Source organism: Eleutherodactylus coqui, chromosome 2 (assembly GCF_035609145.1).
Source record: "Eleutherodactylus coqui strain aEleCoq1 chromosome 2, aEleCoq1.hap1, whole genome shotgun sequence".
NCBI lineage: Eukaryota > Metazoa > Chordata > Amphibia > Anura > Eleutherodactylidae > Eleutherodactylus > Eleutherodactylus coqui.
Genome location: NC_089838.1, coordinates 132,047,549 through 132,074,207, shown reverse-complemented (window position 1 = coordinate 132,074,207; position 26,659 = coordinate 132,047,549). Strand labels below are relative to the sequence as shown.

At 44.4% G+C, this 26,659-nt stretch overlaps 1 protein-coding gene across 1 annotated transcript in view; it reads left to right on the top strand.

The window, feature by feature from the left end:
• The window catches only part of NTN4 (netrin 4), a 113,301-nt gene that overhangs the window by 26,451 nt on the left and 60,191 nt on the right, over window positions 1-26,659 (top strand). Inside the window, exon 3 of the mRNA XM_066591561.1 lies at window positions 11,230-11,508. Within this exon, the coding sequence (XP_066447658.1) occupies window positions 11,230-11,508 (279 nt within the window). The remainder of the gene's footprint in view (window positions 1-11,229; window positions 11,509-26,659) is intronic.

The window sequence follows — 26,659 nt, the reverse complement described above, 5'->3', positions numbered from 1 at the left end:
GCAGACCCCAGCGGCCATCTTCAGCAGGTAAGTATGAAGACGCCGGACCGCCGGGATTCAGGTAAGCGCTGAGCGGTTTGTTTTTTTAACCCCTGCATCGGGGTTGTCTCGCACCGAACGGGGGGGGGGGGGGGGGGTTAAAAAAAAAAAACCCCGTTTCGGCGCGGGACAACCCCTTTAAGTTAAAGTTTCACCTCCCCTCATGGATCGGATCTATGAGGGGAGGTTAAAATACCCCCGTCCTCTGCAATGTCCCGCGGCGATCTGGTCTATCCCGTCAAACATCGGGCGCATGCGCAGAAGGGCTCACGCCCTGTGAAATTTTAACCCTTTACAATCCACTGTCTGACGTCTAAAGACATTCTGAATGAAGGCTGTACAGCTCCAATGTAGGAAGACGTCCGGCAGGGTATTCTTACTGTATATTACTGTCCGCTCTGTTGTCAGGGGCCTCCCCAGCATATCCCATGCCGCAGTACTGGCTCTAGCCAGCAGATGGCGCAATTGTATAATGGCAGAAAGAGAAAGCCCCCTAGAAAACCCTGAATCCAAAATTGGATTGCGAAGGGTTAAATCCCTCTGCTCCTGGCTAGTATGTGCAGTTAGGAGCAGAGAGCTATCACTGGGGACCGCTGTATGCAGTTCACAGTCACATGATTACTGTTATCCAATGGATCAATCCAATGGATAACAGAGATCATTTAAAGTTTATTTCATCTCCCCTCATGGATCATATCCGGGAAAAGAAATTATGTAACTAAGGCCCCCAGATTTATCTGTGAATCGTACCCCGGCTTCTGCGCACACCGCGCCCGTTGCCAGGATTGTGGATGCAGGCTCAAAGCCACAGATTGCCAGGGTAATTTAAAATCTCCCTGCTCCTGACTACCAAACGTAGCCGTGAGCCTGAAGATTTCACAGGGGGCCACAGTTCGCGGTCCCTGGTCACGTGATCGCTGCTATCCAATGGATAACCGCGTTCACGTAAAAGTTAAAAAAAAATAATTTCACCTTCCGTCACGGATCCGAACCATGAGGGGAGGTGAAATTGCTTACTTAAGACCTCTGGCGATGTTCCCCGACGAGATCTTTATCTGCAGACCTTTCTCCAACTTCGGCGTATGCGCCCGTTGGCAAAATGGCGGATGTAAGGGCAGAAGCTGGGGGAGGGCCCAGGAAACTTTAAAATCTCCTTGCTCCTGGCTACTGAATGTAGTGGAGAGCCTGGAGCAGTGAGCGGTCCCCAGTCACATGATCACCGTTATCCAATGGATAATGGCGATCATGTAAACTTAAACAGTTGAAGTTTAACGCTCCTTTCGGTTTGGGCCCTGTTGTGCATACAGATATAAGATTAGGGCCACAATGGGTGTTTTTCTGAACACGGGACAAACAAGGTCCATTTTGGGGTGAAAGTCTTTTATTCATGTGTGTGCTGTACAAAAAAACTGTTTTTAAAATGACATAATTGGAACAAAAGTTAAAATCGTAATTTTTTCCTTCTGTTTTGCTTAGATCCATTCAAAAATTGTGCCGTCAAAATACGCAGTACATCCTTAGATGGATTTGTTAAGGGGTCTAGTTTTCAAAATGGGTAATTTGTGGGGGTTCTCCATCGTTTTGGCCGCTCAAGGGCTCTACAAGTGGGCTATGGGGCCTAAATCACCTTCAAGCAAAGTTTTTGTTCTGAAAGCCAACGGCTGCCCCTTTCAGTTTGGGCCCTGTTGTACATACGGACAGATTAGGGCCACATGGGTATGTTTCTGAACACAGGGAAAACAGGGGTATCCATTTTGAGGTGTAAATCCTCATTTTCATGGGCACTATAGAAAAAAAATGTCTTTAAAAGGACATATTTGCAAAAATATGAAATTTTATTTTTTCTCTTGGAAACTGCATTAACTCACAAAAAATAACTGTGGGGTAAAAATACTCCTGACCCCCTCAGTGAGTACATTAAGGGGTGTAGTTTTCAAAATGGGGTCATTTATGGGTGTATCGATCATTCTGACACCTATGAGCCTTTGCAATCTTGGCTTGGTGTAGGAAAACAAAGTTTTCCTCAAAATGTTGATGTCAATGTTAAATTTGTACGCCTTCTAAATGGTTAAAAAAACGAATGTTTTTCAAATGTGCGTCCAGAATAAAGTAATCAGATGGAAATATATATCTTATGAAAAACTTGTACAGTATGTTTGCACATATTTGAGATTGCAGTTGAAAATGTAAAAAAGACCTTTTTTTTCCCCAAAATGTTCCCAATTTTGGCACTTTTAATAAATATACACAAATTCTGTCTATTTTTAACAACCTAAATAAAGTACAATATGTGGCAAAAAAACAATGTCAGAATCACTTGGATATGCAAAACCTTTATGGAGTTATTCTATGTTAAAGCGACACATGTCAGATTTCCAAAATTTGGCTCCGTCACGAAGGCGCAAATGGGCTTTGTCACTAAGAGGTTAAATTTTAAAGTAATTAGTAAATCCCTTTAACCCCTTGAGTGGCACGCCCAGAAATTTTCCGGGACGAGCTCCACTGCTCATAGCGACATAGCCCGGAAGATTTCCGGGCTATGTATCACTATGGGAGCCGCGGAGCACAATGCCACAAGCTGTGACAGTGTGCTCTGCCTGAACAGACCCACACAGAGCAGTGCAAGGGCTTTGAAAAACCAGCAGAAGATATTGCCGATATGCCGGCAATCTCCTGCTTTGTTTACAGGTTGCCATAGAGACCATCGGCTTGTCAGAAGCAAGCCGATGGTCTCTGTGGCAGGGAGAGCTTGGTGCTTGGCTGTCAGAGGACAGCTAGGTACCTGCTCTTACAGCAGAGATCAGAGAAAACCTCCGATCTCTGCTGTGTTAACCCTTTACATGCGGCAGTCTATGTGACTGCAGCATGTAAAGGGCTGTCACCATCGGACCCCCGGAATGTGATCAGGGGTCCTGATGGGTCCCTGTGGAAGTCCCCTAAAGGGACACAAAAAAAATTAAAAAAAAAAAAAGTTACAAAATTTTTTAAAAAATTATAAAAACACTTGTCTCCCTTTACTTTGTAAAAAATCAAAAATACAATCACACATGTGGTATCCATGCGTCGTAATGACCCAGAGAAGGAAGTTAATGCATTATTTAACCCCTTAATGACATGGTACCTTTTTTTCTTTTTTTCCTCCCCCCTGTTTAAAAAATCACAACTTGTCCCGCAAAAAACAAGCCCTCATATGGCCATGTCAATGGAAAAATGAAAAAGTTATGGCTCTTGAGACGCAACTGCAAAATTAGTTGAAATTCAATGATTAGACCATTTTAAAAAACCTGCCCTGGTGGGCACGACAGGGTGGTAGGAAACCCGCCACTCAAGGGGTTAATATAGTGAGTATGAACAATGGGGCACATTTTATTACTGGTGTTGCCACACAATTCCGGCATAACTGGCACTTTTTGTTTTCATTTCTTTTGGCGCACATCAATTTAGACAGATTTGCTATTTATTAGCGCCAAAAAGAACAGATGCTGCGCCCCTAACTACACTTTGTTGCAATCTCGCTCCAGTAGCTGGGTGGTGATTAAAGTGGCTTCTTACCTCCTAGACATTCTTAAAAATGTATGAATGTTGTGCGACATTTGGGATTTACTTTATTAACTGGAAAAAGGGAAAAAAATCTTGCTAAAAACTGGCTTAAATTCTCCCCATTATTTGTGAGTGTATCTATGCATGCAGGAGCATATGCGTACCTGTACTCCTATATGGTGCAACATGCTGTGATCTATGTATGTGTACATATACGTTTATGGAAAGTATAAGCATTTGGAAAGGCTTCAGACTAGAGCTGAGCGAGTAGTGCCTTAGCCGAGTATCTCCCCGCTCGTCTCTAAAGATTCGGGGGCCGGCGGGGGTGACAGGTGAGTTTGTCTCCATCGTTCTGCATTCAGTACCCCAAAAGAACAAAGTGAAAAGAGAATGTTAGAAATCTTTCTACATTTAAAAAAAATGTAAAAAACCAAAATTCACATTTTGCATCAACCTAAGTATTCAGATCCTTTGGTCTGATACTTTAACATTTAGCTCTGGGAGCCTCCCATTTCCCTTGATCATCTTTGAGATGTTTCTACATCTTGATTGGAGTCCATCTGTGGTAAACTCAGTTGATTGGACGTAATTTTAAAAGACACACCCCTGTCTATATAAGGACCCTTTACACTGAATGAAAATCATTCAAATTCTTGCTGGATTGTAGGAATCTGAATAATTCATTCAGTGCAAATACCAGCGACTGAAAGATGAATGATAATTCGTTCGTTAAGTTTCAGCAGGCATAAAAATCAAACAACGATTAGTCTGTGTAGAGGCAGTTGTTTATCTATAAATTGCCTGTTTACTGCCTCCTTTCACTGAGTGATCCTCACTCCTCTGTGACCGCATAGTAGTGATTATCGCTGGGACGTATGTCGGGCACTGTAGTGCCCGAAAGTTGCCCTGTATAAAAGGTCTAGGACCTCACCGCTCACAATGCATATTGGGGGTGAATGGCCTTGGTAAGAGAGGTGAACAAGCAACCAATAGTCACTCTGGCTGAGCCCCAAAGACCCTTTGTGCAGATGGGAGAAACTTCCAGAAGATCAACCATCACTGTAGCCCCACAATTTGGGTGTTATGGCAGAATGGCCAGAAAGAAGGCTCTCCTCGGTAAAAGACACATGAAAGCCCGCCTGGAGTATGCCAAAAAACACCTAAAGGACTCTCAGACTGGGAAACGATGCTCTGGTCTGGTGAAACCAGGATTGAGTGTTCTATCTCGAGGAAACCAGGCACCGCTCATCACCTGCCCAATACTCTCCCTACAGTGCAGCATGGCGGTGGCAGCGTCATGCTGTGGGGCTGGTTTTCAGCGCCTGGGAGATAGACTGGTCAGGGTTGATGGAAAGGACAGAGATAGAGATGTCATCAATGCTATTTCCCTGGAAAACCCCTTCAAGATTATCTATCAGCAGGATAGGTCATCAATAGTTGATCGTCTGGGGTTCGTTGCTCAGGACCTTGACCGAGCAGCTAAGTGGGTGCATGCTGTCAGCGGCGCAAATGCAGAGGTTGGAGCGGAAACCTCTGCGACGACCTCCGTGTAGTGGACGGCACTTGTAACTGCAGGCGCGTTTTTTTCCCTTTCAATATTTATATTTCCTGCTGTTGCTTAGCGATGACATGGGTACCTGCAGCCTATTGGCAATGTTACTGGGGTCACTGACTTCAATAGAATTCGCGGCAGAATAGAGCATGCTGCAATTTTTAATTTTTTTGATTTTTCTCTCCCTCTGCTCGCAGAATGCGCAATTCGTATCTTTGAGTGAAGAAGCAAAAGTTCATGCCTTTCAATTCCTTCGTTTTGCCGCAGATCCTCCTCATGGACACTGATCGCGGATTTCGCAATTGGAATTCGCCCATGTCAGCCCAAGCTTAAGCAAAAGAAGACTGATCTCTGTAGCTGGTGTAGATTTGAATTTCTGGTGCACTGATTGCAAAATGTACTTTTCATAATTTCGGTACACTTTTCTATAGTATAATTTAGATTTAAGAATCATGTAAAAAAAAGTCTTTATAAATTCCCTCCCATATGTCAGTAATATTTGGTCACTGTATTGGGGTGGTATTTGGGCCCTGGATGACTATATTATAGTACAGGTTGCCCTGACTTAGTAAATTATCTGGGGGTTCAGCCCTTTTGCTATAGGGCCCAATATTCCCTGTTTTTCCTCCGCTGGGAGGGGCTCTCCCAAATGATGCTCTTCTGCTGACCAGAAGCTTTTCCCTGGAGTCAGTCTGCTGTGTGAGAGAAGGTAGTGATTTTCTCCCAGTGAATATGCTAGAATTAAAGATGAGCGAGCATACTCGCTAAGGCAAACTACTCGAGCGAGTAGTGCCTCATTCGAGTACCTGCCCGCTCGTCTCTTAAGATTCAGCTGCCGGTGGGGAGCGGCAGGGGAGAGCAGGGAGGAACGGAGGGGAGATCTCTCTCTCCCTCTCTCCCCCCGGCTCACCCCTGCTCCCCGCCGCAACTCACCTGTCACTCGCGCCGGCAGCTGGATCTTTAGAGACGAGCGGGCAGGTACTCGCATAAGGCACTACTCGCTCGAGTAGTTTGCCTTATCGAGTATGCTCGCTCATCTCTAGCTAGAATGTATTTAGGTAATTGAAAGAAAACTGTGGATTCTTCTTCTTATCATATGGACTCTTTGTACTAATAAGAATTGCTTTTGTGCCACAAATAGCAGCCAAACGCTGCCTGTCTGACAAGGCGTCCCAATGTCCAGGAATTTGTATTTTCCTGCAGTCTACAAAGGCTGGGAACATTGGGTCTCTTCATTTTCCTCTGATGCATTATCAAAATGAATCGATTAACATTTCCCTGACTGTTACAATATAACATTCCTTTATCATTTATAACTGGAAGTATAATTAGAAGGGTTTGAGGTTTTCAGTTAAGTTGGTGCATTATAGTGCTCATTGATTTTGAAGAGCCTAATAGTTACAATAGGGGGACCCCACCTTTCTTTCCCTTTAAGTTAAGGATATGTTTACAAGGCGGAATCTGTGGTTCTATTTTTCGGTGCGCATTACATTTGTAAAACCGTAGCAGAAATCTGCGGCTTAGTTACATATTTCTGATGTGGATTTGTGCCTGTATCGCTAGAGCGTCAAGGTGAGAAGTAAGCAGCCATAGACTCAGCAACAGCTGCCACCATCTGAGTGGCACTGTGGGGTGGGTGATTGCAAAACCTGTAGGGATGGTGCCTAGCTAGAGGCCAGTAGAGGGGTTGCTAGTTGCCTCTGCCTGGCAGCATCCCTGGGACTGCTTTGGGGTCGTTACTGGGGCTGCTGTGAGGAGGATCAATGTTGTTACTGGGGCTGCTGTGGGGGGGTGGGGGGTCACTGTCGTTACTGGGGCCGCTGTGGGGAGGATCAATGTTGTTACTTGGGCCGCTGTGGGGGCGTAGGGTCACTGTCGTTACTGGGGCCGCTGTGGGGGCGTAGGGTCACTGTCGTTACTGGGGCTGCTTTGGGGGTGGGGTTACTGTCGTTACTAGGGCCGCTGTGGGGGTGGGGTCAGTGTCATTACTGGGGCCACTGTGGGGATGGGGTCACTGTTGTTACTGGGGCCGCTATATGGGGGGGGCACTTTGGGGGAAGAAGGCTCACTGTCATTACTGGAGCCATTGTGGGGGTGGGTCACTATCGTCATTGGGGCCACTGTTGTTACTGTATGGTTTTCTGGTATTTGGTCAATTCCCAATCATTGATATAAAGACCTGTATAAAAGGTCTAACATTAATTTGCAGGTATGCTGCCATCCAATAGGTGGCGCTGCAGAGGTATCGTTCCATTTTCCTTATCTTAATATTTCCTAGAGGAGAAACATGGTCCTATAAGTCTCCTCACTCACCTTCTAGTTGCGCTCCTTAAGGAGACATGGTACCCTTCCCGACCCATGTAAATGAAGAATAACAGTATTTCTAAACATTATATCACTTTGCCCTGTATTTTGCACAAGTTTTCTACTCTGTAGGCTCAGTCTTCAATTCTCCGTTTTCAGTGAGCTGGTGGTAAGGAAACTAGCTACTGTACGGCCGGTGCGATTAGAAGGAAGTGAGTCCTCTAGCGACCAACACATTGGAGGGATTTTTAAGCATAAAAACCTATGTTTTGGGTTAATAAAGTGATTTGTACTTTTGCTAGCTATCATGTTGGATATAACATAAGAACAAGTTTGCTGAAAGTGCAGTGACCATTTAAGCCATAGGTGTCAAACTCATTTTCACCAAGGGCCACATTACCGTTATGGCTGCCTTCAAAGGGCCGATTCCAAATTGTAAGACTGTATAGTAATAGTGAACCCCATAGTGGCCCGAGTGGTAATGGGGTCCCCATAGTGACCCAAGTGGTAATAGGGTCACCCATAGTGGCCCCAGTAGTAAGTAACCCCGGGTATTGTACCTTGACGTCACCGGAAAGGTGGGTGTCCACAAGGGGAAGGCTGTTTGACAGCCAGGTGACGCCCTGTTTCTGATTGGATGCAGCACATGCATGCTGTAGCTGCGACGATGCCAGCACCCTCAGGGGGGGCGGGGGGTGAGATGGCCGCAGAACACAAACACATAAGCGGCAAAGGCATATGGCCGCCCGACAATGCGATGTGGAAAACGCAGTGCACAGGACCTCTGAGGCTGAGGAAGTGAAACCAGCCCTGCAGCCAATCAGAAACAGAGGGTGTCACCTGGCTGTCAAATAGCCTTACCCATGTGGACACCACTATCGGTAGCATCAAGGTACAATTAAATGTGTGTGTGTGTGTGTGTGTGTGTGTATGCATGTATGTATATATGTATGTGAGAGAGAGAGAGACCATTATACACATATATGCACAGACTCACACTATTAGAGCTCAGTCAGACGAGCAGAGATTCGCGTAAAAAAATCTGCATGATCACTTCCATTGCAACCCATATGTTCTATCTTTGGTAGGTGTGGACTTTTGCCCGCATACGCGGTGCGTTTTTTTTCCTGCGTGGATCTCCGCTCGTCTGACCGAGCCCTTTTACTCACACACATGCGCACACTATTATATATGTGTATAATAGTGTCAGTCTGTGCATATATGTGTATAATAGTGTGTGTCTGCATATATATATAATATATTATATGTACACACACACACACACACACACTATTAGGCCTACTGCACATGGGCGGGATTTCCCGCAGAATTTCCACCTGTGCTCGCTTCCATAGGATTGCATGCATGCACACTGCCGCAATTTGTCCCCATGAAAACAAATCACAGCATGCTCTATTTCAAGACGCGACACATCACAAAGAAGAGGAGACGTGTGTGTGTGTGTGTGTGTGTGTGTGCGCACACACAAAATATATATATATATATATATATATATATATATATATATACACATACACTTATATATACACATATATATATATTAATTCATACATATATATATTCTCACACACATACACTTATATATTCATTCATACATATATATATTCACACACACATATGTATATATACCAGACAGAACCATGTGTATACTTACCTGCATCCAATGTGGTCCCAATAGCAGGTATACTGGCTGCTGACCTCCTGCATACTTGGGCCCCTGATGTCTCCCCAGATCTGCTGCCATGAACAGAGAGAGGGCCAGTGAGAGAAGGTCAGCGCTGAGCGGCTCTCCTCGTGCAGCTGCTCCTCGTCCTCCTCAGCACCGCTCTCTTCGCACCAGAGATGAGGTCTTCTGCAGTCTTCTTCCCTCCTCCGCGGCCGTTGTCAGTATGCTATCGGCGCTCCTCTATTTTTGTCTGCTCTAATAGACAAAACAAGCCAATAGACGATCTCATACTGACAGCAGCACGGAGGGTAAGGGAACTTTCTGCACAGCTGGCGGGCCACACAAAATGTGGTGGCTGGCCGATTCGGCCTGCGGGCCTTGTGTTTGACATGTGTGATTTAAGCACTTAAAGTGTGAAAGAATTAAAAAAAATTTTTTTTGCAAAAATCTAATCGGCCTTAACAGTTGTTCAAATAGTGTACATAAAACCTTTCTGGTATGTAATGAAACCTAGGACCTGCCTAGAATGTGTTCTCAAGAGTAATTTTAGATACAAGCAGAAGTAGGATGAAGATAACAAGATGGATTATGTTATGTATCAGCATTATGATAACAGAACCTGTGGGAAAGATTTAGACCTGAATTTATCTTATTGTAACGTCAACAGAATTTCCTGGTATTTTATGAATTTGTTCACATTGTTGGATACTTGAACATGAATTTTACAGGAAATTGTTTCTATCCATACCTCACCAAGTGCTAGAAATAAAACTACTCATATGTTACATTTTGCATGAATTCTCCTACATAAAAATTTGCGATAAAATTTGGTATTTGGAGTTCTAATATATAAAAAGAAAAAAAAATACAACCCCTGTAAAGATAATGTTGGGGTAGAGTGGGAAGCTGACGTCTTTACTATGTTGCAGCCTTGACTATACTTGGCTGCTCTTCTAGATTGTCCAGAAGTCTCTTGAATTAAAGGAGATCTCCTGGATTCCCTGCGGAGCAAGTCTCCTCAAAAGTTGCTGCCCCCTGTCACTAGAAAGTGCTTGATGCACATGTATTCCTGCTGCCTCCAATAGCTTCAGTAGCAGCTATATAAATAAGCCTTAGGGGTTCTACTCACTAGCGGGTTTTTTTAACACTGCGATATCGCTGCGTTTTTTTTCAATGGGATTTTCTAATGTTAAAATCGCATCGCACAAAAATCGCCGTTGGTGCTTTTGGGATTTTTGTGTGATGCAATTTTAACATTAGAAAGTCCCATTAAAAAAACGCAGCGATATCGCAGGGTTAAAAAAAATCCTAGTGGGTCGAAGCCCTTAGGCCGGCTGCACACGGGCGGTTTTGCATTGTGGAATCCGGAGTGGGCATCCGCCTCTGGATTCCACAGCAAATAGCGCCTATAGCATGCTATGGCAAAACGCAATTTCCTCTATACAAGTGGAAATCAACTGCAATTTTCTGCTTGTGGAGGACAAATCGCAGCATGCTGTGATTCTATGCAGTTTCCGTGTGGACGGCTTCCATCAGTCAGTGGAAGCCGTCCACCCCATGGCCCTTCTGCAATCATCATTGCAGAAAAGTCACAGGATCCGCGTCATCACCTAGTGACGGTGCAGCATAATCTATACTGCATGTGCGAAAGCTGGTACTTCCGCAGTACACATTCTGAAGATTTCAGGACCGGTATGCTGGGGTCGCCAGCTGGGCACAGGGTCGGATCCCGCTGGGGGATCCTGAATGCAAAATCCGACCCGGCTGTGTGCAGGTGGCCGGGCTCCCCCTTGTGCCACTGTGGGCTTTCTATCATTTGCTGTGCATAGCTGTGTGAAGGAAAGGCATCGGATGGCACAATTCATTATATGGGTAACTGCTGGCAATATTGCTTATTGGAGGCACAACAAAACCCTATGTGACCGCTACGTCTGAATGTACTCTTACGGCCAATGTTAGACTTGTAAATGGTATCTGTTATAAATGTAGCAATATTTGTTCCTTTTTTTAAAATTAAAATAATGGCATGAAATTGCTTGTAAAATATCCCGTATATTCATTACTTTATGAGGTTTACCAAGTTTCATGTGTCTGTATGTCACTATAGGTTATTTACAGAACAATGTCCCCACCTTATTCCGCTGTGGATCCCTATAGTGAAAAGGCTCAGGATCAGCTGAAGATCACTAACCTGCGTGTACAGCTGCTGAAGCAACAGACTTGTCCATGTCACAATCGGAGTTTGGATATTAAGCGGCAGTCCCTCGCACACTATGCCGTGTATGACTTCATTGTTAAAGGAAGCTGCTTCTGCAATGGGCATGCCGATCAGTGTGTTCCTACAGATGGATTCCGACAAGTCCAGGCAACCAGCAAGCTTCAGATGGTGAGTCTAAAATGATTGTGCAAGAGAATTAAAGACAAAGTGGTTGATACTATAAGATAGTACAGAGTACTCTGATTTGTAAAGTAAGCAAATATGGCTTCAGATGTTATATTGCTGTATGTTGGCTGCATACGTTCCGTTCGTTATCCTGCCGGTGTGTTATCACTTGTCAGTGAGGGCTCAACGTTCGGAATTCCAACTGAAGAGTTCATTGGCATTTTGTGGCACCAAATTCTTTTATGACATTATTTAGACCAAACTCTTTGATTTAAGCCGAGCATATACATTAGATGGCCGTTGGTGAACAGCTACTATATCTCCACCTCCTCATAAATCAGTGCACTGGACTTCTAAGTATGTCTGTTTATTTCAGTGACTAGGGGAGAATACGCTTTTGCCACCACTTATCTTCCAGGTGAACAAACAATCGCTTGTGTTAAAATCCATATCCAGTCCTTTTGTCCTTTTTTGATGTCAATTGTTTGGGAACTGTTAGGCTGACACTATACACATTATAGATGTTTTATCCTAAAATGCCAGTACCCACCTAATTACTGAAAAAATATTGTTACATGCTGTCAGCCACTTTCTATGTGCGTTGATTTTTCATTGTTTTGGGCTTCCATTTCTTCCATTGTGCTTTATGGTCTCTGCCAAGGGCTACTTCACACTGGCGATCACGATTTTGCTGCCAGAAAATAGCGGCAAAATAGCATCTTTTTTTTACTTTTTCACTCCTTTTTGGAGCGTCAGCGCTACTTTTTCTCACAAAAACATGGCTGCCACTTGTTATTTCCTCGTGCAAATTTTATTTATTTATTCTTTTAGGACTTCCTAATGTTAACAAAAGCACTGCACGAAAAAGGAGGCTCCATAAGGAAATATGGGAGATTAAAAAAAAAAAACACGCAGAAAGATGGGACATGCTGCGATATTTTTTTTCCTTGTAACATCACATGAGTGAAAACAACACAAATGTGAAGGAAACCATGGAAAAGCATGGGTTTCATAATTCTGTGTTTTCACTCTTTGGCAGCCTGTGAAAATTGTATGATTTTATCACTAGTGTGAAGGCACCCAAGGGAACACAATCCTGTCATTTTAGTTGCAATATACAAGAAGGTTAGTTTCATGTACTCTCCATAGTGCGTCCTGCGCAGTGGAACCGTGTACACGTGGTCACTGCAGTGTACAGGAAGGAGCACTGCTACACGAAAATGGACTTCTCACACTCAGCCTGGTAAGATAAGAGCTACAGGAGGATGTAACGAAGCGCAACAGGTACTTCTTGGTTACACTTGCAAGTATTCTTTGTTTTATAACTTATGTACAGTGAGGCTTGGTTAAGAAAGTGGTAGTATACCCCTTAAAGTCTTCAGCTAATCCCACTGATATTGGAGGGTTTGAACAGCTTTAACCCAATGTGCATGGCCAGATTCATCGTACATTCAGATGGTTGTAATACAGCTCTGTGCAGAGATATACATCTATTGTCAAGAACGGTTTTTGAATTCTATTGGGACAAAGTAGGAAAACCTTTTAAAGTTGAGCAGTGAACACATCAGTAGTCAGTGTAATTCCTTTCACCGTTTACACGTGAAAGCAAACTATAATCAAGCTCTTAACTGTCAGCAGGTGAGGACAGGTGAAAAAAACCACAGACTATAGAGGTACACCTTTTATATTTTTCTACTGCGCAGTTGTCCCCTATGTAATCTAGTTTCCTGATGCAGTTTCCATGTTAGAGGAAACATCTAAAGGGTTAACAAGGAGATTAGCGGTAGTATATGCATTTTTGTAGGCTACCTGGTGTTGAGTGTATAGCAATGTACTTCTAATGAAGTGATTGCTGGTAGACACACATGCTCAGTGACTTCCCCCACAGCCAGTTCTGCATAGTGATCCAGGTTGGGGACGGATCAGAACCTCTGCAGTAACATGACAGTGTAGCTGAGAAGACTCCTTCTCAAGGGGAAGTAAGAAGGAGCTACAGTTGCAATCAAAATTATTTAATCCCCAGAGCAAATTTAGGTTTATTTTCCAAAGTTACAAACTTTTAACAGTTTGCAAAAAAATAAAAATAAACAATTTAAATTTGGCAGAATGCACATGGCCGAATCTGAATCCGACCCTGTACCCAGCCGGTACCTTTGCGTACCTGTCCGGATTTTTGTTATCTGTGCTGTAGATATGCCATGCCGTCGCTAGGTGATGACGCGGATTCTGCAGCCTTTCTGCAGTGCCAATGCGGAAGGGACACGAACAGACAGCTTCCATTGACTTCAGTGGAAGTCATCCATGCTGGAATAGACCATGATGCGATTTTCCCTCCGTGAGCAGAAAATCGCAATTGATTTCTGTTCGTGGACAGAGAAAAGCGATTTTCAATAGCATGTCTATGGGCAGTATTTACTGCGGAATGTGGAGGCAGATGCCCACTCCGAATTCCGCAATGAAAATACGCTCGTGTGCATTTGGCCAAACGCCATTAATATAAAAAACGGTTTCTCCAAATTTAATACAAAATGCCACTTTTAATGACTGCAGTCTCAGAATTATTCAACCCCTGAATAGAATCCTTCATAAGAGGAGATTTACAAACAAGTTATTGTCTCAAGCACACCTGATGCAACTAGTCAAGGGTTTCATTAGTTGCATCAGATATTTTATTATGAGCTAAAACACATCAGATCCCTGGACTGGCTAGGGTTTGCTTGTTAGAAATATAAGTGAAGGGAGTGGTCCAAAAAGTCAAGAGAAGAGATCATTGCCTTGCATAAACAAGGAAAAGGATATAGAAAGCTAGTAAAGGCACTGAATGTTCCTGGAGATACAGGTGGAAGCATAGTTCACAAATTTGAATTTAAAGGAACAGTGGTTAAACTACCTGGATGTGGCAGAAAGAGGACACTGTCACCAATTCCTGAAGAGTCAAGTGATCAGAAACCCTCAAGTGATTGCAAAATCCCTGTAGCAAGATTTGGTGGCAGCAGGCATGGAGGTTTCCATTTGCACAATGAGGCTCATACTAAACAGTGAAGGTCTTCATTCTAGAACTTCAAAACCTACACCTCTACTAATCTAAAAGCACAAGAAAAGTTGGTTCCAGTATGCTCAAAACCATATCAGTCACAGAAGTTTGGGGATTCTGTTCTCGAACTTTTCAGGCCTATGGATGAGTGGTGTGTATGAAGGAGGAAAAATAAAGCCTACCAAAAAGAACACTTGGCCTACAGTAAAGCATGGGGTGGCTCAGTGATGCTCTGCGGCTGCTTAGCTTCCTCTGGCACTGAAATAATTTAGCATGCAGAGCACAAGATGGATTCAGTCATGTATAAGGAAATCCTAGGAGAAAAACTCATGACTGCTGTGAGGAAGCTTGGGTGTCACTGGGCCTTCCGATAGAACAATGATCCCAAAGCCTGCCTTGAGGTCCACCGAGGCTGGGTTTCTACATTCAGTCATTTCAATGGGCGATGTAGGGTGTCAAACACGCATGAAAAAAGTACATACAGCATTTGCTTTAGTGCGCGTTGTAAACGCTGTGCTGAAATGCTCGTATAACTGGAGCCCCATTGAAAACAATGGAGGCTTAGTGCAGGATTTTTAGCGGGTGTTAAAAATGCCTGCTAAACGCTGTGGAAAAAAAGACCTGTATGAGCGTGGCCTTAGGCCTCCTTCCCACGGACGGATTTCCGCTGCGTTGCCCGCAGCTATTAGGTTCTATTGAATTCCGCACCGTGAAATCTCCTGTCCTCACCCACGGCATGCTCTATTTGCCGCGGGTGTACGCGCGGACGGCTTCCATTGCAGTCAATGGAAGCCGTCCATTCACGCTATCTTCCACTGTAGCACAGCGGAAGATAGCGTGAAATCGCCTCTCCGCCTACCACCGCCGCGTCATATGATGCGGCCGGCCACGTGATGTGACGTGGTGGGCGTGTCATGTGACGTGGCCGGCGCGTCACGCCGATGCGTCATGCGGGAGCGAGGACGCCGGATCCGCAGGTAAGTTTGGGGTCTCTGGGGGGCGCCGTGACGGGTTCTAACGCGGAATTCACGCGGCGGAGCCCGTCACGGCCGTGTGCAGCCGGCCTAAGATTCCTCAGGAACGCTGTTAGGAGCTGGTGTCTGGTTATGTATCACATTTCCAGCAGGTACTAACAAAAGTGTGCTTTACCAAGTACTAAAGCAGCTTGTCATGAAGGGATTGAATAGTTTTGCAGTAGTTACTAAACATGGCATTTTGTGTTGAATTTGCAGGAACCACTTGTAAGAAGTGTTGAGCTATTTACATTTTTTTTATTTTTTTTTGCAAAGAGCTGAAATTTGTAAATTAGTAATGAAGGTTGAATAATTGTAGGTGTATTCATCATTCTACTCTTGAATTACTCAGTGAGTCATGTAACCTACTGGAGTGCAGAGTGCTCACACTGCAACAGATGCAATGATGAACAGCCTGAGGGGCAGCCAGCAGTCACATCATGTTACTAGAAGTGTGAAGAAAAGGAATCCTAGACCAAAAGCACTTATTGCAGCTGTTTTATCCTTTAAGGGCAACAATGTGGATGAGCTAATGAGGGGTGAGGACAGTGGTGGTGATTGGTGGTGTGATTTTTCATTTAACCCCTTCCCGCTCCAGTAGGTACATTTACATCCTGGAGCGTTTGTGTATGTATGCGGGGCGACCTATCTTTATTACAGCTGACACTCGTGGGCAATAGCCGCGGTCAGCTGTTCCGCCAATCGCAGCTATTACCCCTTTAAATGCCGCTGTCAGTTCTGACAGCGGCATTTAAAGCCCCCGAACAGTCCCGTGCGGCCCCCCGCGGTGAGATTGGGGGAGCCGTGCAGGTGTCATGGCTGCCGGGGGCCTTCTAAAAGGCCCTAGGGCTGCCTTGAGAGACTGCCTATCAAGCCATCCCCGTGGGGTGGCTTGAGAGACTGCCTGTCAGAATGCAGTATGACGTAATGCTATAGCATTACGTCATACTGCAGGAGCGATCAAAATATCGCATATTGTAGTCCTCCAGGGGGACTTAAAAGTAAAGTGAAAAAAAGAGCAATAAAGTTTTTTAATTGTAAAAAAAAAAAAGTAATAAAAGTTTAAATCACCCCCCTTTTGCCATATCAATAATTAAAAAGTCTAAATAATAAAATAAAAATACATATTTGGTATCGCCGTGTCCGTAAAAGTCCGATCTATCAAAGTTCAGCATTATTTACCCCGCAGGGTGAACGTCGTCAGAAAAAAAAATATAAAGAACGCCAGAAATTCACTTTTTCAGTCACCCTGTCTTCCAGAAAAAACGCAATAAAAAGCCATAAAAAATTTTACGTACAGAATCTAATTCTCTCACTTCCCGATGTCATAGCGCTGCGGAATAAGTTGGCGCTTTACAAATAAAGATTATTATTATCATAGAAATTTGGCACGCGCATTGATTGTCATAATTAGGAAAAGCTAATGGGTCCCAACTCGATTATTCACTTCTAAGCGCTAAAGAATTAGCGTCCAAATATTATGTACGGAATCTAATTCTCTAACTTCCCGATGTCGTAGAAACTTGAAATTTGGCACGAGCATTGATTATGTCATAAATAAGAAAACCTAATGGGTCCCAACTTGATTATTCAATTCTAAGCGCAAAAGATTTAGCGTCCGACTCGCCACTGATTCTCCAACTTCCCGATGTCATAGAAACTTGAAATTTGGCACAAGCATTGATTGTGTCATAAATAGGAAAAGTTAATGGGTCCCAACTCGATTATTCAATTCTAGCGCAAAAGAATTAGCATCCAAATTTTACGTACAGAATTTAATTCTCTCACTTCCCGATGTCATAGAAATTTGAAATTTGGCACGAGCATTGATTATGTCCAAAATGGGAAAAGTAAAGAGGTCCCAATTTGATTATTCTATTCTAAGCGCAAAAGAAAAAGAATTAGCGTCCAAATTTTACATATGTAATCTAATTCTCTCACTTCGTGATGTCATAGAAACTTGAAATTCGGCACGAGCATTGATTATGTCATAAATAGGAAAAGTTAATGGGTCCCAACTCGATTATTCAATTCCAAGCGCAAAAGAATTAGCGTCCAAATTTTACGTGCATAATCTAATTCTCTCACTTCCCGATGTCATTTTATATAAAGGAAACGTCGCATGGTTGCCTCCACATGGTGTTTTCTGGGTAACACAAACAACCATGCAAAATGGTGAACATATTTTTTTTCCGGTATCTCTAAAGTAACCACGACTTCATAAGATTTTCCGTGTGAACACCAGATAAACACCAGTACCAAATTAACTCGGGTGAAGCCAGGTATATCAGCTAGGATCTAATATATTTTAGATGCCTGTTGCTGCCCATTTTCAACAAATTTCACATATTGTCCAATTGGAAGCTCCAGTTTGACTTAAAGGTGTTTCCTGTTACTTAAAATTGCTCCACAACCACTCTGTAATTCCTGGTTATTGCTGACCAAGACATGTGACTGCTGCAGCCAATCACTGACCGCATCAGTGCTCTTTTATAGACAGTGATTGGCTGCAGCAGTCACATTTTCTGGTCAGTAGCAACCAAGAAGTGCAATGTTTTTGTGGAGCAATAGCAGTAATTTTTCACATTTTATGGTCAGATTTCAAAAACTGTTCTATTTTTATTTTTTTCATGAGCCAATTCATTACTGATATGGCTTTAAACAGCTTACCGTATTTTCCGGCGTATAAGACGACCCCCGACTTTTGAGAAGATTCTCCTGTGTTAAAAAGTCATCTTGTATACCGTATTTTCCGGCATATATCAGAAAACCCCTATGAATCGCCCCATTTTAACAACATCACCCCTCAACGTATTCAAAACGGCATTTAGAAAGTTTAATGTTTTACAGGAATTAAAGAAAAGTGCATCAGAAATTAGAACATTTGATTTTTTATTTTTTTTTCATGCAGAACATTGGGGTGTGGTATAAGTCCACCCCTCTGAGCCCTGCTGTGTCAAATTGAATCCAAGTTGCCAGTAAAGTCAGAGATCTGGGGTCTGAAATCTTCTGGGGTAATCCCCTGAGCATCTGATGAATTGGGGGTCCTCTGAAGTGGCAGACCTTGTTCGCCTTTTCTGGAGTACAAGGAGTTCAGACTCGCTTGATGATGAAGAGGATAATGCCAGAAATGTTGGGTCATCCTCACTAGCTGAGTCTGACTAATTGCATAAGCCTCCTCAGAAGCAAACCTCCTGTGAGCCATACTATATACAAATGTATTCTGTGTACAAAACATTTTTTATTGGGTGGGTTAACACAGGACACTAGGGGATCACTCACTAGAATGGGGCGAGAACATGGCCGTAACTTTTCTTTGCTTTTTGTGGGTTTTTTTTTTTTTTTAACTACACTGACTGATATGCGTACAAATACATGACTAACCACACAATACATTGATAGCATTAGTCACTACATGAACTAAACTAATACACTTAACTGACACACTAATTACTTAACTATACTAATATACTGACAGCTCACACTACACTGACTGATCGCCCTTTACTAGATACACTAATGTATTGACAGATCACGCTACACTGGCCGATCACAATTTGCGTACTATACTAATATAAGTGCTGCGGAATAAGTTGGCGCTATACAAATAAAGATTATTATTATTATATACTGACAGAACGCATACTCTACCTATTACTAACTCGCTGGTCATTTTTATCATTTTTCACATAATTTTCCTTGCACTCGGATTGCTACGCTTTGAGTGGACATTCAGCACTGACTGACCAATCACAGTGATCTCTGGGGCAGGACTGCTGTGATTGGTCCTCCTGCAGCAAGTAGTGATTGGCTACTGACTATGTGCTCACTACAGGCCGCCAAGTGCCCGATGAAGGAAGCACTGACAGCTGAAGACTTCAGAGGTGAGCACTGTATCTTCTGAAATCAGCTGCAGATTTTTACTCTGTTTTAGGGTGGCTTCACACGAACGTGTTTTTGTGCGTGCATACGCCTGCACAAAAGCATGCTTCTATTAGAACCAATGCATTCCCTATGGTGTGTACGTACCTGTCCGTGCTTTAGAGGCGTGCACCTGTAAAGATAGGACATGCGTGCACCATAGGGAATGCACGCATTGTCTTCAATGGAGCCACGGCACCCCGTAATTCTTTTTCAGGGAAGAGCTTTAAATATAAGCTCTTCCCTGAAAAACAAGAATTTTAGTGTAAAAAAAAAAAAATATTACTTAGTTACTTACCTGTTCGCCGCTGCCGTGTCGCCGCGGGGATGAAGAACACATCTGCCACATGTGGCAGATGTTTCCTTCAGTCCCGGGTGGAGAAAGAATTTCCTGCTGCACCTGCCACATCTGTGACAGATGCAGCAAAGGAATTCTTCACCCCTGCAGGATCAGACGCACCTGTCTGTGATTGACTGAGCACCTCAGCCAATCATGGGCAGCTCTAGCTGAATGAATAACAGGCGAGAGCTGCCTGTGATTGGCTGAACGCCTCAGCCAATCAGAAGCAGCTCTTTCAGCAGGCAGGGATTTTAAATCCCCACCTGCTGAAAGAACTGCATTACAGAGCCAGGGACAGCGCAGAGTTGGACGCGGCTGAGCCCCAGCAGCTGAAGGGAGGGGAGTATGATTTTTTTTTTCTTTTTTTCTTTTCAACACCAATTTTCCTTGTTTTTCAAGGAAGGGCTTATAGTTAAAGCCCTTTCCCTGAAAAACAATTACAGGATGCCGGCAGCTGGATTCCCTACTACAGCCGTCATCTGTGACAGCTGTGGTAGGGAATTCTTTATTCCCCGCAGGGATGAAGATTTCCTTGGCTGCATCTGTCACAAATGTGGCAGGTGCAGCAGGGAATTCTTTTTCCTCGCGGGGATGAAGGAAACATCTGCCAGATGTGGTTGCGGCAGACAGGTAAGTATTTTTTTTTTTTTTTTACACTAAAATTCTTGTTTTTCAGGGAAGAGCTTATATTTAAAGATCTTCCCTGAAAAACAATTACAGGGTGCCGTCAGACCATTGCCTTCAATGGAGCTGCCGACGTCTCCATTGAAGGCATTGTGCAGACCTTCATACACATATGTTTTTTCGCGTACAGGGGTGCGCACATATGTATGCCCCTATGTATGCACACGCTCGTGTGAATCCACCCTTACGCCGGTCTCACATAGCGCACTACGATTTGTCTTCCGTTCCAGGAATATGCAATTGATATCCATGAGTATGAACAAAGAAGCGAAAGTACATGCCTTTCAATGCCTTGTTTTACCGTGGATTCCACAATTGGAATTCACCCGTGTGAGCCCGGCCTTACACGCAGAAATAATGCCGACATTCTGCAGCATTTCCACCCCATTCAAACATGCCCTAAGCCACTTACTAGGGGGAGATTGCTGCATGCATTAAAGAGGTTATCCGGCCTTTTAGAAATTGATGGCTTATCCTCAGGATGGGCCTCACTATCTGATTGGTGGGGGTCTACCACTCGGGACCCTACTAATTAGATGATTTGATTTACCCAGAGTAAAAGTCTGCAGCTGATCTCAGAAGATACAGCGCTTCAGCCTCTTCATTGTTTACATCGGAGCACGATCCTATCAGTGCTCCTAATGTGGCCTTGTCCCTTTCGTAAACAGGAGACTTTTGGGAAATATATATATATTTTTGCATTTTGCTAAAAAAGAAAAAAAAATGTAGTTCGGGTATAATCAACTTTTAGATCTATTAAGTCCTGACTCTTTTTCTTTGCAAAGTTCCAACTATAAAACTGTTTATTTAAGCTCCAGTCTTATGACTTCAATACATGTCATTTCTAAAAACATATTTAAAAAAAAAAAAGTAGGTGACTCAAGTAAATTGTCTGGTGAAGGCACGGCATTTCCCCTTAAACTCTTAGGAATGTCATGTGAACTAGACAACTATTTGGTGCCATTCTCTAAAGGAACTTCCACTTTTAAATGCTCATTGAAAAAGTGAGTTCATACAGGGTTCAGTAAATATGAATTATTCCACAGAAACCTGTCTACTAGATTGTCTGTACATGGGTCTACTACAATCTTGAGCCTCTCTAGGTATGTGGACACTGGAATTACAAGTACTACACTTGTTCTCCATCTGAATACACGCCAGCATCTGCCAGGAAATCCTAGTGGTTTTTACTGCATGCTCTGTGATTCACTCTGTAAGAAACACTGTACAATGCACAATTAGCAACTGTACAAATTACAGTTTTCGTGAGATTTCATAGAAATCTATTGGGGTTAACTCTTGAGATGGTAATTTAGATTGATTTTTCATACTAAATTTCAGATGATATGTGTTCTTTACTGTTCAAATTATTTTATTGAGTTTTTCAATCCACAAACATATTGCAGCTTCGTTACAAAAACTGTTTCAATAAAGGATAGTGAAGCCTATTTTGACTGGAGAAATATACTGCCGATGTCCCTGATCCCATTACCTGGCAACCACGGAGCAACCCGCGCCTAGAATGGGTTGTAACTCTAAACAATTCAGGACCAGGGGAACGGCATTGGTGTATAAACTGATGGCTAGTAAATGCTGAAAACAAAAACAACTTAACCGGACAGAGAGGAGAACATGGATTGGGAGGGGGCGCGGTGGAGGGTCTATCGTTAACGGTTGGGAGCCAAGAACCAGGGCTCTATCCAAGAGATAAATTGACTAGGCCTAGGAGGGTATTGGTCCTGTTTGGAGAAAAGTTTTCAGTCCTGTGGAATTCCTAAATTGGATCCACGCCGTCTATATGGTGAAATATTTTTGGGTATTACCTTTATCTGTTGCACCAAGTTCCTCCATTCGATTTATGTTGTCAAAGGCTTTAGGCCATGGGCGTGGCTAGCCAGCAGCGGGAGCACACGCTGAATCCAGAGCTCCTGGCAGCAGCATCACGCCGGCGGCTTTCTCGCTCGTCCAAGGGCCCCCACGGAGCCGAAAACACCACCGCTGACACCTCCGGCCCTAGACCAACAAAAAGAGACCTTCCGCGGGTCTCTAGCCGGAACCGCGATTTTGCGGCCTACACTTCCGGCCGCATCCCCGGACTAAATTTCTGGACGCGGCCGACCGGAAGTGAGGGCCGGCCGCGGAAGACAGCACCAAACCCCTGCTAGAGAACAGCAGGACCGGGGGAACAGCTGCAGAGACCCAGAACACGTCGGGGAACGGGCAGAAGAGGCAGGAGAGAAGGCGGCAGACTCCTAAAAGTAAGTGCTGCCCAGTGCAGACCCCTGGAAGCCTGCACCAATCCTGTGCTGGGGAGCAGAGAGATAAAGTGAGCCCTGTAGCTCAAGCAAACAGAGGAGATACCCCAGGAGTCTGCCCCCAGAACCCCCCCCCCTTCTCTGAAGTGAAGCAGCCTGCAAGAGGCCCAGAGCCAGCACAGCATAAAGTCTGCCTGCACACCTCCCCTGCAGCCCCAGACCTGCAGCACCAGCCACTCATAAAATCTGCACCCTGAACCTGCAGAAGCTAACCACACAACAACTGCTATAAAAGGCATCCTACAAACGGCCACAAACGCAAGCATATATTTAAGAATATTCACAAAAGACTTCCGCTGACCTGCAACCCCCCCACAGGAAAAGGGTCATACGCAGTTAGTGGAATGACTACGGCCTACCCATGAGCTGCGCTCTGACCCCGTCCCTCTCTTCAGAACAGAAGCAACTTTTAACACCAAACTAGAAGACCTCACAATCTGAAACATCTATAATGTCCAGGAGGACCAACAGACAAAGCAAGGGCCAGCCTACAACATCACAGTGTACATTACCAGAACTGTTCTCGGGCAACCAATATACCCCATTAACGCAGATGGAGCAATCACCCCACAACTCCGAAAACGGAGACATCCCAAGCACCGGCCAGAACATCGACCCACCAAGTATGCACCAAGCTTCTGATCTCTCCTCCTCAGACTCGAAGCTCCTTACACACATCAAGAAACTGTTCCGAGAGGAGCTACAGGCAGCGGTGCACGACATATCCAGACAAATTAACGATCTAGGCCAGCGAACCAACGATCTTGAACACAAAACGGACGACATCATAGACGCGCTGGACCATGAAAGAGCGAGATGGGATGACTGTGCTGAAAGAGTAGAAGCGCTTGAACTAAAATGTGAGGACCTCGAAAACCGGAGTAGGAGAGCTAACATACGCATCCGAGGCCTTCCAGAGTCTATCATCAACCTGAAAGAGGCCGCTACGAATCTGTTCTCCGCTCTCCTCCCCCAAGTAGCGCAGGAATCCCTACGGATAGACAGAATACATCGTGCCCTCTCAAGACCGACCAATACTGACTTACCAAGAGATACTATCCTGAAGCTCCATTACTCAGAGATGAGAGATCAACTCCTAACGGCTGCACGCAACCTAGACTCGCTGCCGGGGGTCCCCACCTCAGTCCAAATGTTTGCAGACATTGCTCCGTCCACTCTTGCAAAAAGAAGAGCTTTGAGGCCCATAACCCTAGCCCTGCAGCAAGCGAATATAAGATACCGCTGGAACTTTCCATTTGCCTTGTTGGTCCGCATCAACCAAAGGTCGTACTCAATAAGAAACTTGGAAGAAGGAAAACGCATCTTAGAGGAGGAACACATCCCCTATGTGAGCGAACCGAGCAGATCCCCTAGACAACAACGACCAACGCGTTCCTGGACAACAGCGGGAAATCCACGCCGCAGAATGAACATCAACGAAAACCGAACCCAGAGCGCCTGATTCAGATATGTATCATTTAACTAGTAGTGCTTGTTGGCCCCGACGGGGCTGGCCCCCCCCCAGGCCCTCCACAGGGGGGCGTGGGGTGGCTCAGCTACCACATGACTACTCCCCAACATCCACTAGACACTACCTACTGAAAAGGGACCTTCCCTGTGATACACATGGACAAACGAAGGTGGACTTGAGCAATGCCAATAGACAAAGGCACTACACCCACGGTGAGACCTGGCAACCCACCTACAACCCATGAGTGGCTTGTCCGCCTGGGGCCCCGCATTCTATAAAATATACATAATTGACCCCCTCCCCCCCCCCCGTAACGGGTTGAGGAGACGTAAGCTTAACACCAACACAGGTGGTGTGCGGGCCCCACGTGGATAGGCACAAGGAAACTTAAAAACTGTTTCCTCCGGAGTCAAAAGGTCAAAATGACCTGGTAAACCAGATTGAATTGTTTAATTGTTTCTGTTAAATGTTATGATAAATTTTCGCATTGGGACGGGGCGGAGAAACTTGACGCCCAATCCTCACCAGACTTTGAGTGTCCCCTTTTGATGTTCTTAAGGGAACACTCAGTTTGGGATTTCTTGGGTTCTGAAAGAGACCCAAACCCGTTCGAAACCTTGATATTTGTTTTAACTGTTATTTCTACAATGCTATTGTATGTACTGAAAGGTAATTCCACACACCACCTGCCTAACGACTACCACCACATTACTACCCAAAAACACCAGATACACTCTAGAAACACTCAGCCTCCTCCTACCCCCCCAACAGGGCCACACCCCAGAAATATTCAGCCTTCTCCTACCGCCCCAACATGGCTACCATAATCTCACACAACGTTAAGGGATTCAACTCCCCACTCAAGAGAAGGAAGGCATTTACACAATACCTTAAAGTCAAACCCGACATCATTTGCCTTCAAGAAACCCATTTTTCCACCACCTCTGCCCCTAGCTACCTACACCCACAATACACCAGAGTCTTCTCGTCGGTTGCATCCAAAAAACACCAAGGAGTTACAACTCTCCTACATAATTCCTTTCCCCTCGTAATAGACAAAACAGAAATAGACTCACAAGGGAGATATGTCATACTACACGGTAAGCTCAGGGAACATAAATTAGTAATAGTAAATTCATACGCCCCCGTGAACAATCCTTGCAAACTATTTACTCAAATCGCCAGAAAACTAAGAGAGATACCGAAAGCTTCTATATATTGGATGGGAGACTTCAACATGGCCCTCTCCCCGGCCCTAGACCGTTCCTCCCAAAGTCCAGACAAATTAAGCCCTTCACAAAGAATTTCAATAAACAATACACTGAAAGACTTAGCAATAGCAGACTGTTGGAGGGAGATGCACGGCACGAGCAGAGGCTACACCTTTTTCTCGGCCCCGCACAAAACATACTCGCACATCGATTGGGCCCTGGTATCGACCCATATACTCCCCATACTTGCCCAGGCTAGACACATCCCATGCGCCTGGTCAGATCATGACATAGTCCTCACCCAATTTATAAATACTACCCCGCAGCCTCTACCAAGAAAATGGAGACTCAATGAGTCCATACTGAAAGACCCCATAACGTTGGCACAAACAACAGAGCAACTGACGGAATTCCTAGCAACAAACGACAATAATACGTCCGAACCTGTCTGGGTATGGCTGGCTCATAAAGCCTTCATGAGAGGCCAAATTTCCAGAATTTCTGCTACCAAAAAGAAGGAAAAAACACAAGCTCTACAAGCACTAGAAAGACGCCTCGCCCTGCTAGAAATAGCAAACCAGCAACGCCCTAGTATAGCCCTGGCGAAAAACATCCGAGATACCAAACTACAAATCGACCTTCTATATACAAACCAGGCAGAAAGGGCCCTCCAATGGACTCAATCAGTGTACTTCAAACTGGCCAATAAACCTGACAAACTACTGGCATCACGCCTTAGAGCGAAAGAAAAAATTAACATAGTCCACTCCATTAGAACACAAAATGGATCATGCTCAGCGGACCCCGATAAAATTGCTAACACGTTCCTTGACTTTTACAACAAATTATATACATATAAACCCCAAAAATCGCCTTCTGCCCCCCAAGAGTTTCTAAATAATCTAATGCTCCCACAGCTCTCAGATCACCAAAATGACCACCTCAACCAACACATCTCGGTAGAAGAAGTGGAAGAGACTATCAAACTACTGAAACCAGGTAAGGCCCCAGGCCCAGACGGCCTTACCGCCTTGTACTATAAAAAATTTAGCACCGTCCTCTCACAGCCCCTAACGCGCTTCTATAATGACATTCTATTAGGAAAAACTGTTCCAGACGAATTCCTTAAAGCCCATATAACTGTCATCCCCAAACCTAATAAAGA